This window comes from Carcharodon carcharias, chromosome 3 (genome assembly GCF_017639515.1).
Source record: "Carcharodon carcharias isolate sCarCar2 chromosome 3, sCarCar2.pri, whole genome shotgun sequence".
NCBI classification, from domain to species: Eukaryota; Metazoa; Chordata; class Chondrichthyes; order Lamniformes; family Lamnidae; genus Carcharodon; species Carcharodon carcharias.
The window spans coordinates 128,425,000-128,443,401 of NC_054469.1; the positions used below are offsets into that span (position 1 = coordinate 128,425,000).

General features: G+C 44.6%; 1 protein-coding gene across 1 annotated transcript in view; it reads right to left on the minus strand.

Annotated features, from left to right (window-relative positions):
• Nucleotides 1–380: 380 nt before the first annotated feature.
• Nucleotides 381–18,402, minus strand: part of LOC121276329 (anterior gradient protein 3-like) — a 30,470-nt gene continuing 12,448 nt past the window's right edge. The window contains exons 5-7 of the mRNA XM_041184604.1: nt 9,659–9,722; nt 6,017–6,100; nt 381–954 (exon numbers count right to left, since the gene is read on the minus strand). Coding sequence (XP_041040538.1) covers nt 905–954; nt 6,017–6,100; nt 9,659–9,722 — 198 coding nt within the window. The 3' untranslated portion in view covers nt 381–904. The remainder of the gene's footprint in view (nt 955–6,016; nt 6,101–9,658; nt 9,723–18,402) is intronic.

Sequence of the window (18,402 nt, forward strand, 5' to 3'; positions counted from 1 at the left end):
ATTCTGAGATTATGTACTGTTCTCAGTTTTTGATATTCACAACAGGTCACTTCATTTGATTGGTGAAATGAGAATGTTGATGTGCAATAGAGTTACCTTCTGCCCCTTACAGGGTATTTTTGTATTGGGAATGAAGTGCAATTAAATAAGTGAAAGCAATCCATTGTACATTTAACAGCACCACTGTTGTCAAGGACTAGGTAAATGGGGTTTCTGACCTATTTCCAGTGAGATTACTGTAGTAGAGTGAGAGCAGCTCTGAGGATAACTCCAGCTGTAGTTCCAAGAGATTTTTAAAATCCCTTTTCCTGGCTTTACTTTGGAAAAAAGGACCAGCAAATCTTTGGTAGTTTCCATAAGATAAGATAAAAAAGAGAGGCATTTTCATAAAACTTTTATTTTTTGTTATTGATAATTCTAACTGGACATTTTCAGACATGATCCCTGATGCATGGAGAGACGTATGTTAAACTCATAGTGCAAACAAATATATACTATAAAGCAACCCAATACTTTGTAAACATGCTTATTCAGGGTCATTGCAACATGGGCAAGGAGTTTCATTTACTTAATACATTTTTTAAAAAGTGTAGTAAGAGTGCAGTATTAATTCATTGTAAAGAGGATAACATTTCTAGTGTTTTATTATTGCACATTGGACATGAAAAAAATAATCAAACATGATCAAAATTAGATTATTCCAAAATATTTATTTATTAATCCACCATGTAATTGAATATTGATGAAAGCAAAGAAACATGTGGCAAGATTTAGATAATTCCTTGCATATTGATTTTGGGCAGTAGAGGATGTGGATTAAGTCATTAAATGGAAACTGTAAAAGTGAAAAAATTAAATCCCAGTGCCTCTCTCAAGTAAAAACAAGTATCGCTGCTGCACTTCATTATAGCTCAGATGGCAACAAGTGTTTTGATTTCTTCATGTTTTCAATCACTGGAAAAGAAGAAAGACGCTAAGAGATATCTGTCGATTCAATTCAATTCAATTTAAAAATATTACAGCAAGAAATTAAATATTTCTCCACAAATACATAAATTGTTATTTTTATGCAATGTGGTGATTCTATTTTTCTGTATCTTGATAGGTAAATAATCTGATTTTAGCTATGTCCTCGACCTGAAGCGTAAAATGACCAAACCATGACCTTTATATATGAGACCTATAGGTCTTTGTCTTATTAACTATGTCCAGAATTATAATTACGAAATTAACTTCCATGGGTATGAAGTTTGCCACTACATTCCTTTCTCACTAGGACAAATGTTAGCCTGAATGCTGGTCATTTAATCTTTAGAGTATGATAGACTAGCTGGGTAAACTGGGATAATTCCAAATGAATTTGGGATGGAATCATCCCAAATTTGCACTAAATCTGGTAGCAGGCATGAAAAAAGTCATTTTGCCTGTCAAGCACAGTGGCGGGCGACCCCTTCCCAGCGCACCCCACCTCATTGATAATGCATTCACAGGAAACACACCAGATCGCTGGCAGGTGGGCTTGGATTGGCCCACCATGTTGTGACTTCAGCGCTGATTTGAAAATATATCCACTTTCACTGAATAATGTATAATTTCAGCTTCATTGGCAAGCTTCGCAAGTCCTCCCACTGCATCCCTCCACCACTAGTAGTTCGGCTGCACATATCCAGACCATGAATATTTCTGGAGGGAGAAGTGTGTGTATGGATCAGGACACTCTCCCATGCATGTGGAGCCTTCATCCATCACACTCATCTCAGTGCCCTGAGCATTTTCAATGCTGCCCACCGGGGTTCTCTTTCTGTTGACCATCTGAGTTGACCTTCATCTTCGCCCACCCATTGATACACTGCCCTGCAGCTCCTTCATTGAAGAGCTGGAAATAAGCTGAAAATCAATCACAGCGCTTACCCACACCCTCCATCAGCATAGAGACATACACCTCGGTGGGACCTACATCTAGAGCAGGCTCAGGTTAACACTCTGGTAGTCACTGCACAGACAAATGTCTGCAGCAGGAGCAGACAGGTTCAGCTGAGCCCCTGGCCCTCAGAGGACTGCAGAGGCATCTGTGAGGTCCAAGATGATAAGCCTCTGGATTCGGCCTTCCAACTCATCGTGGAGAGTCAGCAGAAGGCAGGGGAACATCATGCAGAGCTGCTGGAAGCCCTCGACAGATTGGCACTTGAGTTGGAGGAATGCGTCAGCCTGTTCTCTGATGAAGGGTGCCCACTTGTGCATGTCTGGAGGTCTCCATGGGAAGGATGGTGGAAACAATGGAGACCCTGGTCCAACAGAACATGGAGATGCACGCAGATCTGCACTCCATTGCAGTAGCCATGGGTGAGATCCTGTAGTGGAGACGTGAGAGGGAAAAGGGCATCTTGATACTCCTCCAGGTGCTCCTTCCCCTCAAGGAGTTAGGGCTGAGGGCCTTGGGCACCTGAAGGGAGGAGGAGTGGCAGCTGGACACCCCTGGGTCATCCACTCAGGAATCTCAGAGACTGTCTGCTCCCTCTGAGTCCCCTTTGCCTGTAACCCTCTCAACCTTGTCCTCTGTCACCGCTGAGGGAGCAGCTGGCCCACAGGAGGACAGCTAAAGGAATCCAAGGCCCTCAAGGCCTTGGATCTCCAGAGGACGCATGCCGAATCATCAGAAGCAACATGGCCAACCATTGCGCAGGCTGTCTCCACCCCTGCTGCGGATGTCTGGGCGGCACCTAGAAAGAGTGGTAGGCCTAGAAAAGTTAAGAAATTCTGATCACAAGTGATTGCACGGGTGAACACATTTTGTCACTTTATAATCTGAAAATATATTCACTTTCATTGAATAATTTTAAATTTCAGTTTCATTGACAAGCTTCGCGAGTCCTCCCACTACATCTCCCCCACTTCTAGTAGTTCCGCTACACACAGCCAGACCATGAGTATTTCTGGAGGGAGAAGTGTGTGTATGGGGCAAGGTCTGTCAGGGCCTCATGTAAGCACTCTCCCATGCACGTGGAGCCTTCATCCATCACACTCATCTCAGTGTCCTGAGCATTTTCAATGCTGCCTGCTGGGGATCTCTTTCTGTTGTCCATCTGAGATGACCTGTATCTCCATCCACCCACTAATCACACTCACATGCAGCACCTGTGCCCGTTCAACACAAGGCTCATGGTCAAGTATATCGTCAGCTCCCCCATCCTTTCCCTTCCCCCAGTCACGCATTTCCTTTCCGCCATCACTGTCGACCCTCATGGCATCACCTTTCTCCTTTCCACCATCACCTATCGACCTGAACCCTTGTATTTCCAGGATGCCTAGATGAATGTGCATGTTCCCTACCTTCCTGACAATCCCACCACCATCTACATTGACCTCCCCGAATGCCTCCTTCCCATTCTCAGGGTCCGTGTCTGCCTCTGAGTCCCGGCCAACCTTCTACCACCACCAATGCACCCTCACCTTCTCACCCTACTGGCTCCCTCTGCCCCTCTTGCACTCACCATTCCCTCCTACCACACCCACCCTCAGTTCGCTCCTCAGGAGGTAGTCATTGACTCCACAGGTTCCCTCCTTGCAAGTTTACCTGGACTTGGGCGATCCCCCCCAATCCCTCCTCCACCTTTACTCCCTCCCTCACCCTTACTCCCTCCTACCTTCAGACACCTTTCCCTTCCAAACTCCCTCCTTTACACCTTCCTCCCCTCTTACACCTACGTTCCTACTTGCTGCATTCTCCCCTTTACACCCTCCTCCTTCTGTACTTGCTCCTCTCCCTCCCAACCTCACACCCTGACATCTTCTTTCCCCCCACCCCCCGCCCACATCAACCCCCTGACACCTTCGTAACCCCCATCCCAACCTCATCCGTGCTGGTACACCTTCTTCACCCAGTCACATTTAGACCTTACGCCCCCACCACTCCCTGGTACATCTTCCACTCCCACTCACAGCTAGACTGTCATCTCCCTCTTCCTCGCCGATCATTTGTAGCAGCCCATGGCTAAGACTGTGATGTTCCAAAGCAGACCCGAAGCATCAGTGAAGACCTCCCACCTTCCGTGAGATTCTTTGCGGTGGAGCTATGTCCATGAGAATCCACCCAGCATGCAATGCACATGTTCCTCTAAGGCCCAGTATCTATAAGGCTGCAGCATCTTCTTTTCCTTGATGTCCATGATCCGAGCAAAGCCCTAAAGGCGAGTCCCGACTTCTGCACATCTCGCTTGTCCAGATGTGTTCTGGGCAATCGCGTAATGGAAAATTGGGCTTGGGGAGATAATTCCGGTCGGGACCTACTTTGCATCGCGTTAGTGGGATGCAAATCAGGTTCTCACCGACTTCCAGCGGGATTGGCATTCTGTTCTGGTGTGAAACCCATGTTTGTGCCTCATGCCAAAATCCCACTCCTGCCCGCCATGGTGCCCATCACCAATGGGACCAGATGATCCTGGCCTTGGTTTTGACAAATGCATGCAAACTGTGTAATATTTAAAATGGACTGTGATAAAATAAATTTGTATAACTCACAAAGATAAAGATTACTGTAGGCAATATTATTGTGTAAAGCGCTTACCAAATGCCTCTGTTATTTTAATGGAGCCATTAAGCATTTGGACATATCTTGGCTGGTATTTCACCGATAGGAGTGAAATCCCAATGCTGGCACTGGGAAAGCGAGCTCTGAGCCTGCATGGGTGAATGATGAATGGCAGCCAGTTAAGAGGCTGAATCTGGGACTGCTGTCCTTCCTGGCAGTACCACTGATAGAGGTAACTGCTGCTGAGGCAGTAGGGATGCCTCCACGGTGAGTCGCCATCAAAAACAGACCAAGGATTCTTTTCAGTGTGCTGGGGTCAGGCAGGCAGGCCCCGCTGATTGAAGGGTGAGCCTTCCTCCGTCAGCATTGGAGCCGCACAGTGGCCATTGCCACCAGGGTGTCCTTCTGTGAAGTGGGCAGAAAGGAAGACACCCTCCCAAGAACTGACTGGAAGGCTGCTACAGTTTCCCCAACAAAATCTGAGCGGTGATGGAAATGGGCCCCTTATTGGCCAATTGATTGAATTAACTGGCTGCTTGCCTCCAGCAAGCAGGCGGCCATGCCTCTACCATGCCCGCTTCTGGGACTATCTTGTGGCAGCGGCGGGAAGACATTTGGCTTCTCTCTTGATGGTTTCTGCTGCCATTTTATCAGCCCTCCCACCTTCCACCTCCCACCCCATCTCCAGAGGGCTAGTCAAATCCAGCATTTAAACTGTTCTATCATCTTTATTGGTTAATTCCAACTGGAATATTTTCAGGGAATATGTCTGATGTACATACGAATTAATGAACTTGGTAATAGTGTGTAAATGTTCAAACAATATATCACTGATAACAATGTGCAGCTGACAGTGGATGCAGGTTTACAAGCTCTTTCAAGAACATAAATTAGAACAGGAGTAGGCTACTGTGGCCTCTGAGTCTCCTTTCTTATTCAATAAGATTATGGCTGATCTTCTACCTCAACTCTACATTCATGCCCGATCTCCTCCTCCCTTGATTTCTTTAATATTCTATAATCTATTGATCTCTATACTCAAGGATTAAGAATCTATCGCCTTCTGGTGTAGAAAATTCCAAAGATTCACAAACCTTAGAGAGAGGAAATGTCCTCATCTTAGTCCTAAATGCCCATATTCTGAGATTTTTATTCTTTGCTTGAGACTCCACAGCTATGGGAAACATCCTCCCAATACCTACTCCATCAGGCCCCTGAAGAATTTTATGTTTCAGTGAAATCCCCTCTCATTCTTCTAAATTCTGTGGGATAAAGGGCTGGGTCTACTCAGTCTCCCCTTTTCTGGCTATGCAAATTTGAAGTTTTCTGTAGTCTATTTGAAAACCTAGAACCATTTTGCAAAATAATTTGCAAATAACCTTTTGTAACAAATTGCAGAGATTTGTCATCAAATTGTCAAAATGTTCTTGAATTGAGACATGAATATTCAATAAATTCAGAAATTCCACCAAGGTGCTTCACACTTACAGAGCTGAATATTTTGTGGTTCATATGCATAGAGCCGATTTGAGTACCTTCCGACGATATCTGCTCTCACAGTCAAAGAAGGATCTGCAGCAACACAAAATAAAGAGCAATAAAACATGAAACCTTCTTAGTTCTGAACTTACTTGGGGTTGTTTGAATATGTTGCCTATGCTTAGTGCTACAAAACCAGGACATTAGTTTTGGTTAAAAATTAAACAGCAAGAAATGTAAAAATGTTGCTGACATTTTGCAATGTGGGGCAAACGGAAAATAATGATAATTTCATAAAAGTAGCTCCTGATGAAAATGGGCAAACACTTGGCAAAATTTTTTCTCTCAGAGGGTTGTGAGTCTTTGGAAATCTCTTCCTCAAAAGGCAGCGGGAAAGCAGTCTTAGAATATTTTTAAGACAGAGCTAGATAGATTCTTGATTAACAAGGGGGTGAAAGGTTATCGGGGATAGGCAGGAATATGGGGTTGAGGTTACATTCAAATCAGCCACGACCTTATTGAATGGCAGAGCAGGCTCGATGGGCCAAGTGGCCTTCTCCTGTTCCCAATTTGTATGTTTCTACGGAAAACATATAATTTGTGCATTATTTCATTTTAGATAGCTCTAGTCAACACATGGTTGTATTGGCATTTTATTCCTGTTTTATAATTCTTTCTGGGTGTTTCTGTTTATTACCACTAATCTTCAGTGACTCTCCTTTTAGATTTCCAATTACCTTAAACTATAAACTGGATCAAAGAATGGGTTTGAAGGTCAACAGGGCAACTGAAGAAAACTCCAGGTACTAACATATAAAAGTTCTGCTGTGTCACTTCAAATGCATGCACAGAATGCATGACAGGAATTTTCTCAATCCTAGCCCGTGGTTTCCCATCCATTAACTTTAATGGATATAAGATCACAGCCTGGGAGTGTGTGGTTTCCTGATATGATCTCTTGGAATGGGCCATGTCCAATACATTGGAAATTTTATCCAAAAGTTGAAAAACTCTGCTACTAAACCTTTCATCAGTGAAAATGCAATGGGGTTAAATTACTTTGGGCAATAGAGCCAACAGTGCTGAGTTAGTTAGTGTCAGGTCATTTGCTACAGCAGCAGCAACAGAACAATGAAAACATTTTTTTTGGCTTGTTAGGAGCTTTCTCAGCATCAATCAAATGCGACTGTTCAAATTTATTTATGTTTGCCTTCAAGTCCACATTGCATTGATAACACTTATTATAAAGGTAGCATTGAGAGTGAGGGGTATGTTGACAGAAATCCAGTAAAGAATAGAGCTGGAGACATTGTAAAGAGTAGTTCTAGTCACATATAAATAAACATGGGTGCAGTAGCAAATCTCATTTCACTGGATATAGTAGATAATAAGGAAATGGCAGATGAAATAAACAAATATTTTGCTTCCCTCTGCACTATAGAAGATACAAAAACATTCCAATAATAGGTGTAAATCAGGAGTTGGGAGGGAGAGAGGAACTTGGTGCAATTACAATCACTATGGAAGCGGTACTGAGCAAACTGATGGAGCTGCAGGCTCACAAGTCCCCAGGTCCTGAGGGACTTCCACCTAGGGTCTTAAAAGAGGTCGCTAATGAGTTAGTGTTAATTTTCCAAAATTCGTTAGATTCTGGAAAGGTCCGATCAGACTGGAAATGAGTAAATATAACCCCTCTATTCAAGAAGGCAACGAGAGAGAAAGCAGGAAGCTATAGGCCTATCTGTTGTGGGGAAGGTGTTAGAATTGATCATTAAGGAGGTTATAGCTGGGCACTTAGAAAAATTCAAGGTACTCGGGAAGAGTCAGCATGGTTTTGTGAAAGGGAAATCATGTTTAACCAATTTATTGGAGTTCTTTGAAGGAGTAACATGAGCAGTGGATAAAGGGGAGCCTGTAGACATTCTGTACTTGGATTTCCAGAAGGCATTTGATAAGGTGCCACATCAAAGGTTATCGAGGAAAATAAAAGCTCAAGGTGCAGAGGGTAAAATTAGCATAGATAGGAGATTGGCTGTTTGGCTGGCAGAAAACAGAGAGTATGCTGAAATGGGCCTTTTTCTGACTGGCAGGTGTGGAGTCCTGCAGGGGTCTGTGCTGGGGCCTCAACTTTTAACAATTTACATCAATGACTTAGACGAGGGGAGTGAAGGCATGGTAGCTAAATTTGCAGATGACACTAAGTTTGATAGGCAAGTATGTCATGAAGAGTACATAAGGCGGTTGCAGATGGATATAGATAGGTTGAATGAGTGGGCAAATGTGAAGTTGTTCACTTTGGCATGAAGAATAAACAAGCAGAGTATTAGTTAAATGGAGAATGGCTGCAGAATTCGGAGGTGCAGAGAGATCTAGGCGTCCAAGTGCATGAGTTACAAAAAGTTAGTTTGCAGGTACAGCAAGTAATTAGTACGGCTAATGGAATGCTATCCTTTATTATGAGAGGAATTGAACATAAAAGTGAGGATGTTATGTTTCAGTTGTATAGGGAATTGGTGAGACCACATCTGGAATGCTGTGTGCAGTTTTGATCTCCTTATTTAAGGAAGGATGTAAATGTGTTGAAGCGGGCTCAGAGGAGGTTTACTAGACTGACACCTGGAATGAGTGGGTTGTCTTATGAGGAAAGGTTGGACAGACTGGGCCTTTTTCTGAAATAGTTTCCAAGTTTCCACTTGGAACCAAGTGGACGTTTCCACTTGTGGGTGAGTCCAGAACTATAGGGGCCACTGTTGTAAAATTAGGGGTCACCCTTTTAGGACAGAGATGAGGAGAAATGTTTCCTCTCAGATGCTTGTGCGATTTTGGAGCTCCCTGCCTCAGAAGGCAATGGAGGTGCGGTCATTGAATATTTTCAAGGCAGAAGTAGATAGGTTCTTGTTAGGCAAGGGAATCAAAGGTTATTGGGATAGATGGGAATGTAGAACTCGAAACACAAACAGATCAGCCATGATCTTATTGAATGGCAGAGCAGGCTTGAGGGGCCGAATGGCCTATTTCTGTTCCTATGTTCATATGGATGTGTCGGAAGAGGAGAAGGAATTCAGTTATCAATAGAAAGGATAGCCAGAAATGTCTGAGCCAAGGGAGAATTTCCAAAATCAATTGCTTTCTCGGACAACATGCTTACACACTGATGATAGATCTTACCCAGGAACAATGGGTGCGAAGTATATCCTTAAGAAGAAAAACATGTTGAATTTTGCCATCTTATGGAACCTGTGCTGCAACCAACAAGCAAGATTGATGCCACAAGCTCATTTTTGGAAATGTTAGGGCACTTGGGAAGGATTAGCTCATTTCCGATTCATTAGCCAAGTCACTAATATCATCTTCCAATATGTAAATCGACACCTGTCCCCAGCTTGAGAATCAGTACAGCACTAAATCTCTGAGCCAACCAATCACTCTTTTTATACTTGAGCTTGGGCTGTTGGTATTATATCTACTTTCATTTCACTGTAGGTTATAAACCACAGAAAATAGAATATCTCCCAACAATTATTCACATAATGAAATAAATAATAATGAACATCATGAAATTATCTAACTGGTGGAAATTGCCATGTAGAACTGGGTGTGATAGATTATTCAGCATGAAATAATGAATCCGCAAAAAGAACAGGCACTTACCCACAAATATTATACGGGGCACATAATGGCCATCAGGTGCAAGGTTCTTGTCAGTGGTTTCATGCTGGTAAAAGAAACAAGATAAATTAAATACCTGGAGTGAAAACTGGGTTGAATCAGAACACACACCACTTCACTGAGATCCAGTGTGGGTTTTTACAATGTGATTATACACTATGAAATAAATAGACAATTTCCCCAATAATTTTGGTGGGGAAACGGAAAAGAGAAATATAATATAATCCTAATCTTGTGGGAGGTGGATTAAGCAACAGTTTTTCTTCATTCTATGCTTATCATGACGAGACATCTTCCTCGGCCCCCAGAATTTATTCCCATACATATGGGTTTAAAATACTTAGGGTGTTTTGGAGCAGAAAAGTCTTAATCTGGGCATGCATGTGGGGTTTAGTTCAGTTGGATTCCTTCCCCTTTTTCTAATTCATCGCCTGGATGGTAACATTGCAGAGAAGATCAACTGCCCAGTATATAACCTAATCCATTGATTGCATTAGGTTCTGTAAGAGGTGGACAATTCACTCAACGATTATGGCCTAGGAGGCTAAGACAAAAACCTACTCCATTATAACAGCACACAAAGTAAGGAAATGTGTCATACGATGTATTTTCTGTCTTTTGCAGCTGATCAATTGCGACTACAAGAGGTGTGTGCAACAAGTGAAGCAGAGGAGGTGAGCGGGCTCTCAGTGTCCTGACTTTAGGTTTCCAACTTCGGAATGTTCTGGGTCCCACCCACAGTGGGGCATTCCCTGCAGGACACTAGGTCCCCACCAGCAGAAGTCGTCAGCCTGGGAGGATCCCAGGCATGGGATTCAGTTGGTCTTGGGGGCTCCCCTCAGCACAAGAGCCAAAGTCCTTGGCAAGCTGGGAGTGAAGATGGAGCTGGGAGTGCAGGCTGGAGGAGAAGGAGGGACCAGAAACCTCATGAAGAAAGAGAGAGAGCAATACAGCAGCCAGGAGCTGAACTAACAGTTCAGGAATGGTGAATCACTGCAATGAGGAGCTGAGACAACCTCTGACAGTGGCTGCAGAGTCAGAAAGTGGCAGCGGAGTAAGTGAACATTTGGAGGAGACCTAGGCGGACTGGCTGGACAGCACCCCTGAGTTTGAGAGGCCGCAAGGAGAGTAAGATCCCCATTGTGTCTAGGGGGCAAGGTAATCGGGTTCACATGGTCACTGGAAGTTAGCAGTAGGAGCTCCACCAATTGAACTCTGCTATCAGGCTGATTATAGATCAAGAGTTAAGCTCTTGATGGTATCCGGGTACATCTGGAATGTCAGCCATTTACTATTAAAGTATATAATTTGTTCCTTTAAATTAAGCTTTTCCTTGAGTGTTTATACAGACTTGATGTCAGTGATCCCTGTTTTATAACATTCATATAGTCTGCATGCCTGAATCTCACATTATACAAGTGTCAGTAAGGGCCTGGTAGAGGCAGGATTTGGGGAAGGATTTTTATTCACCTTTTGTAACATTGCAATTGCTCAATTGCATTAATGAAACTGGCAGACATTTTTTATTCATATCATGGGATATGGGCGTTACTGGCAGGGCCAGCATTTGTTGTCCTTCCTATTTGTCCTTGAGCTTGTGAGCTGTCTTCTTCAATCTGCAGCCCATGTGGTATAGGTTCACCTATAGTCCTCTTATGGAGGGATTTTCATCCAGTGACACTGAGGGAACGGTGATATAGCTTCAAGTCAGGATGGTGTGCAGCTTGGTGGGAACTGAAAAGTGGTGGTGTTCCCATGTACCTGTTGCTCTTGTTCTGCTAGGTGGGAGAAGTCATGGGTTTTGAAGATGCTATCGAAGGAGGCTTGGAGAGTTGCTGCAGTGCATCTTGTATGTGGTAAACGTTGCTGCCACTGTGTGCCAATGGTGGAGGGAATGAATGTTTAAGGTGGTGGATGGCATGCCAGACAAGTGGACTGTTTTATCCTGGATGGTGTTGAGCTTCTTGAGTGTTGTTGGAACTGCACTCATCCAGGCAAGTGGAGATTATTCCACAATGCTTCTGATTTGTTCCTTTTAGATGGTGGACAGATTTTGGGGAGTCAGAAGATGAATTATTCATCACAAAATTCTCAGCCTGTGTCCTGCTCTTGTAGCCACAATATTTATACAATGGGTCCAGTTAATTTCTGGTCAGTTGACCAGTTGACACTCTAAGGGTCCATTCCAGGTCTTGCTGAATGCGGGCATGGACTGCTTCAGTGTGTCAGGTATTGCAAATGGTACTGAACACTGTGTAATCATTGTGAGTATCCCCACTCCTGACCTTATGATGGAGGGTTCATCATTGATGAAGCAGCTGGAAGTAGTAGTCCTAGGAGAGTCCCATGAAGAACTCCCTTAGTAATGTCCCGGGCCTCCAACAAATACAAACCTCTTCCTTTGTAGTAGGTATGAACACCAACAATAGGGAGTTTCTCCCCTGATTCCTATTGACTTAAATTTTACTAGGGCTCCTTGATGCCATACTCAGTCAAATACTGCCTTGATGTCAAGGGCAGTCATTCTCACCTCAACTCTGGATTTTACCTCTTTGACCATGCTTGGACTAAGATTGTAATAGATCTGGAGCTGAGTGGCCCTAGTGAAACCCAAATTTAGCATCGGTGAGCAGTTTGTTCACAGAATCATATTATTTGCAATGCAGGAGGCCATTTGGACCATTGTGTCTACATCAGTTCTCTGAATGAACAATTTACTTTGTGCCATTCTCCAGCCTTTTCCCCATAACCCTGTACACTGTTCCTTTTCAAATAATGGTCTAATTCCCTTTTGAATGCCTTGATTGAACCTGCCTCTACCATACGCTTAGGCAGTGCATTTCAAACCTTAATCACTCGCTACGTGAAAAAGTTTTTCTCATATCTCTTTTGCTGCTATTCCAAAATACTTTAAATCTGTGCCCTCTCGTTCTCGATCCTTTCGCAAGTGGGAACCATTTCTCCCTATGTCCAGGCCCCTCATAATTTTGAATGTCTCTATCAAATCTCCTCTCAGTCTTCTTTTCTCCAAGGAAAACAGTCCGAACTTCTCCAATCTATCTTCATAACTGAAGTTCATCATCCCTAGAACCATTCTTGTCAATCTTTTCTGCACCCTCTCCAATGCCTTCACATCTTTCCCAAAGTGTGACACCCAGATCTGGGCACAATACTCCAGCTGATGCACTTCTAGTGTCTTATATAAGTTCAACATAACCTCCTTGCTCTTATACTCTGTGCCCCTATTAATAAAACCTAGGATACCGTTTGCTTTATTAACTGCTCTCTCAAGTGTCCTGCCACCATCACTGACGTATGCACATATACGCCCAAATACCTCTTGCAACCCCCTTTATATTGTCTCTCCATCTTTTTCCTACCAAAATGAATCATTTCACATTTCTCTGTATTTTCACCTTTCCACCCATTCCACCTATTTGTCAATGTCCTTTTGAAATTCTGTTGTCCTCCTCACAGTTCACAATGCTTCAAAGTTTTGTATCATTCACCGATTTTGAAATTGTGTCCTGTACATCGTGGTCTCAGTCATTAATGTATATCAGGAAAAGCAAGAGTCCTAACACTGACTCCTGAAGAACCCCTCTACAAACTTTCTTCCAGCCCAAAAAACGTCCATTAACCACTACTTGTTGTTTCCTGTCACTCAGCTAATTTTGTATCCATGTTCCTAATAAGCTATAATTTTGCCCAGGTCTGTTGTGTGGCACTGTATCAATTGCCTTTTAGAATTTCATGTACACCACATCATCACCTCATCACAGCATTACCCTCATCAACCATCTCTGTTAACTCCTCAAAAAACTCCAGCAAGTTAGTCAAACATAATTTCTCCCATAAGAAATCCATGCTGATTTTCCTGAATTAACCTGGATATTTCTGTATGATTATTAATTTTGTCCCTAATTATTGTTTCTTGAAATTTCCTCATCACCAAAGTTAAACTGACTGGCCTGTGGTGGCTGAGCTTATCTTTATAGCTTTTTTGAACAAGGTTGAATGTCTGCAATTCTCCAGTCCTCTGACACCACCCCTGAGTCTAAGGAAGACTGAAAAATTATGGCCAGCACTTCCACAATTTCCACTCTCATTTCCCTCAGTATCCTTGGATGCATCTCATATGGTCCTTTTTTTAAATTCTTCCATGAGATGTGGGTGTTGCTGGCTAGGCCAGCATTTATTGCCCATCCCTGATTGCCCCTTGAGAAGGTGCTGGTAAGCTGCCTTTTTGAATTACTGCAGTCCATGTGGTGTAGGTACGGAGTTCCAGGATTTTGACCCAGCGACAGTGAAGGAACGGTGATATACTTCCAAGTCAGGATGGCAAGTAACTTTGGGGGGTGGGGGCAGGGGGGGGGGAGGGGGGGGGGGGGGGGGGGGGGGGGTGAGGGGGGTGCGGGAGATCTTCTAGGTAGTGGTGTTCCCATGCGTGTGCTGCCCTTGACCTTCTAGGTGGTAGAGGTCGCAGGTTTGGAAGGTGCTGTCAAAGCAGCCTTGGTGAGTTCCTGCAGTGCATCTTGTAGATGGTACACACTGCTGCCTCTGCATTGGTGGTGGAGGGAGTCAGTGTCGAAGTTAGTGGATGGCGAATAAAGTTGGCTTCTTTGTCCTGGATGGTTCAAGTTTCTTGGGTGTTGTGGGAGCTGCACTCATCCAGGCAAGTGGAGAGTATTCCATCACACTCCTGACTTGTACCTTGTAGATGGTGGACAGGCTTTGGGGAGTCAGGAGGTGAGTTAATTGCTGCAGAATTCTCAGCTGCTGACCTGCACTGGTAGCACCATATTTATGTTGCTGCTTATGGGCATGGACTACTACAGTATCTGAGGAGTCACAAATGGTCACAAACATTGCACAATCTTCAGTGAACCTCTCCACTTCTGACCTTATGATGGAAGGAAGCCATTGATGAAGCAGCTGAAGATGGTTGGGCCTAGGGCACTACCCTGAGGAACTCCTGCAATGCTGCCCTGGAACTGAGATGATTGACCTCCAACAACCACAACCATCTTACTTTGTACTAGGAATGGCTCCAAGCAGTGGAGCGTTTCCCCCTGATTCCCATTAACTGCAGTTTTGCTAGGGCTCCTTGATGCAACACTTGTTCAAATGCCACCTTGATGTCAAGGGTAGTCAATCTCACCCTGCCTCTTGAGTTCAGCACTTTTGTCCATCTTTGGACCAAGGCAATAACGTGGTAAGGAGCTGGGTAGACCTGGCGAAACCCAAACTGAGCATCAGTGAGCAGGTTATTGCTGAATAATGCCATTTGATAGGACTGTTGAAGACACCTCTCATCACTTTGCTGATGGCTGAGTGTACACAGGTGGGATGGTAATTGGCTTAATTGGTTTTGTCCTGCTTTTGTGGACTGGACATACCTGGGCAATTTTCCACATTGTCAGGTAGATGTCAGTATTGTAGCTGTACTGGAACAACTTGGCTAGGGGCACAGCTAGTTCTGGATCTCAAGTCTTCAGTACCATTGGCAGAAGGTTGTCAGGGCCCATAGCCTTTGCTGTATCCACTGCCATCAGGTGTTTCTCGATATCACGTGGTGTGAATCGAACTAGCATCTGTAATCTTGGAGTCTTATTAACTTTAAGTACAGATAGCCTGTCCAGTACCTCCTCCTTATTAATTTTAAGCCCTTCTATTGTCTGAATTACTCATCTTTCACCACGGCCTGGGTAGCATCTTCTTCCTTGGTAAAGACAGATGCAAAGTCATGCCCACTGCCACCATGTGTAAATCCCCTTTTGGTCCCTAATTGCCCCTAATCCTTCTTTTACCATCCTTTGACTTTTTATATGCCTATAGATGTGCTGAGCAAGTGCCACTTGATAGCACTGTCAAGGACACCCTCCACCACTTTGCTGACGATGGAGAGTAGACTGATGGGGAAGTAACTGGCCAAATTAGATTTGTCTTGGTTATTGTGGACAGGCCATCCTTCCCTGAGCAATATTTCACATCGTTGACTAAATGCCATTGTTGAAACTATACTAAAACAGCTTGGGAATGCAGCTAATTCTGGAGCACAGCTCTTCAATATTACAGCCACAATGTTGTCAGGGCCAATAGCCTTTTGCTGTCTCAAGTGTCTTCGGCCTCTTCTTGATATCAAGTAGACTGAATCAAATTGGCCAAATACTGGCATCTGTGATGCTGGGGGACCTCAGGAGGAAGCCGAGATGGATTATCCACTTGCAGCTTCTGGCTGAAGATTGTTGCAAATGCTTCAGCCTTCTCTCTTGCACTGAGGTGCTGGGCTCCTCTATCATTGGAGATGGGGATATTTGTGGAGCCTCCTCCTTCAGTGAGTTATTTAATTGTCCACCACCATTCAAGACTGGATGTGGCAAGTCTTCAGAGCTCAGATCTGATATGTTGGTTGTGGAACCGCTTAGCTCTGTCATCGCTTGCTTCTTATGCTGTTTGGCACACAAGTAGTCCTGTGTTGTATCTTCACTAGGTTGATACCTAATTTTTAGGTATGCCTGGTGCTGCTTCTGGCATGCCCTCCTGCACCTTTCATTGAACCAGCGTTGAGCTCCTAGCTTGATGGTAATGGTAAAGTGGGGGCTATGCCAGGCCATGAGCTTACAGATTGTAGTTGAATACAATTCTGTTGCTGATGGCTCACAGTGCCTCATGGATCCCCAATCTTGAGTTGCTAGATCCATTTGAAATCTATCCCATTTAGCACGGTGGTGGTGCCACACGACACTATTGCGAGATAATGCCAGTTCAAGGAGCATCTTGTCTGCTTTCTATCATGTTGGTAGTCACATGATAAAATGATCATGTAGTTGTTGACTAATCATAGCAATCGATCTCAATCAATTAATCTACAACAAATTGAGAGAGGACCCAGTGGAAAGCTTTGGGAACAATAGATCAATGGCAATCTTTTCCGCTCAAGCATGCTATACTTACCACATGTCATATTTCAAATATTGTACCCCAAAATGTTATTTTCTGAAAATATCAATCTAGTAGCAATCAGTGACATGAACCCAAGTTGGCTCACCTTTCTCTAATCCAGAACTCTATTCACAGTGTTCAAAATATTGCTTCAACTGAATTCAGCTAACAGCACAGATGGGGAATTTAGCTCAGTTGCATGCTGGCATTGTCAACTGTGATTTCCCTGCAAATTTGCTCCTCTATCTCTCTTTCACTACTTGGAGCTTTTGTGTGATGCCCTCTGGCACATTGGAGCAGGATTCCTCAATGATTCTTGGCAGTGACTGGTGGCTGTCTGGTAGGCCAGCCAATGCACCCAGCATCTCAATGTGCCTGTCCTTCAGTGTGTTCCTGTATGCCATCCCTATCAAGTCCTCATCTGAGTCCGCTGTGGCAGAACTTGTCTGTGACCTTGCCATCCAGTGAGCTGGCAAATCAACTATCCTTTACCCCGGGATTGGCTGCAGCCCACTTGTGCCCAGTGATTCAGGACTTAGAGATCCAACTCAATACCACCCTCGAACGTACGTGCAGTGCCAGTATCTGGGCTGGTGGCTATGAATGTCAGATCGAATGATGGGGCCTCTTGAGCTGCTGCTCTCTCTCCCCCTCTGGGGCTGTTGTGGTTGGACAAGTAGCAGCTGTTGGATGTCTGAAAGGAGGAAACAGAAAAGGAAAAGGGTGTGGGGTAGGAGGACAGGGAGGATGGGAGGGGGAATGCGCCCATGAAAATTTCTTGTCATATCAAATTGCAGGCTGCAGCTGAGCTGGCAGTTGAGAAAGGTTCCTATGGGATTATGCCCTCTCTCCTGTCCAACTGCCTAAGTCTGAATCTTCTGTTTGCCCTGGTGTTTATCTTTCAGGGTTTTCCATTTATCAAACTCTTTTTCCAACTTGCCTTTAAGAGGCAGCCCTGTCTGTAAGAAAGAGCACACTACGTGATCGGTAAAGAACTTTGCCGAGGCCAAATATTGGGGATGGGTTGGAAGGGAGGTCCCAGTGGTGAAGGAAGGTGAGGGGTGGAGTGCCCATCATCATCTTTTCACCATGTCATCATGTTTCACCATGTAACAATGGGGAAAGTAGCAGATGGCCTGCCTGCCCAGAGGCCAATTCAGCCTCTTAAGTGACCAATTACGGGCTTCTTCCTGTGGCCTTGGCATTTTAACAGCAATTACCGTGGCCTCGCATGGGAAGAACATCCAGTGACCCCTGGTGGTCTCCTGGCAGGCTATGGGAGGTGTCTCCTTTTTAAGCACTCTTTGGCTCACCAAAGGCATCCCAGCAGCAATGGCCACCCACATGCAACACCACATCTGCCCTCAGCGGCCACCACCAACCGCCTCCCCCCCCCCCCCACCCCCCCCTCCCCCCCTGGCCCCCGACATTGGTGGAGCCTGCCTGACTGACTCCAGCATCCGCAGACCTAACTTACCAGTTTGTGAGGGTGCAATTCCATCACTGCGCCCATCTCCTGCAGGTAGTGTGCCTGCAGTGGCCACTGTTCCTAATTGGATGTAGCTCTTGGGGGCAAGTTGCCATCCTTAACAGGGGCAGCCATTGACAAGTTGCAGCCCTAGATCTACTGTGAGCAAATCACACCGGCATCATTGTGAAGAGAAGACCAGCACTTGAGGCATACGTTCCTATGCTGGAATCATTGAAATGAGATGGGTGTTTTACCCACCTCGATCTGAACGCAGAAATAGGGCATGTGAACTTCCAGTTTCCGATTCCCA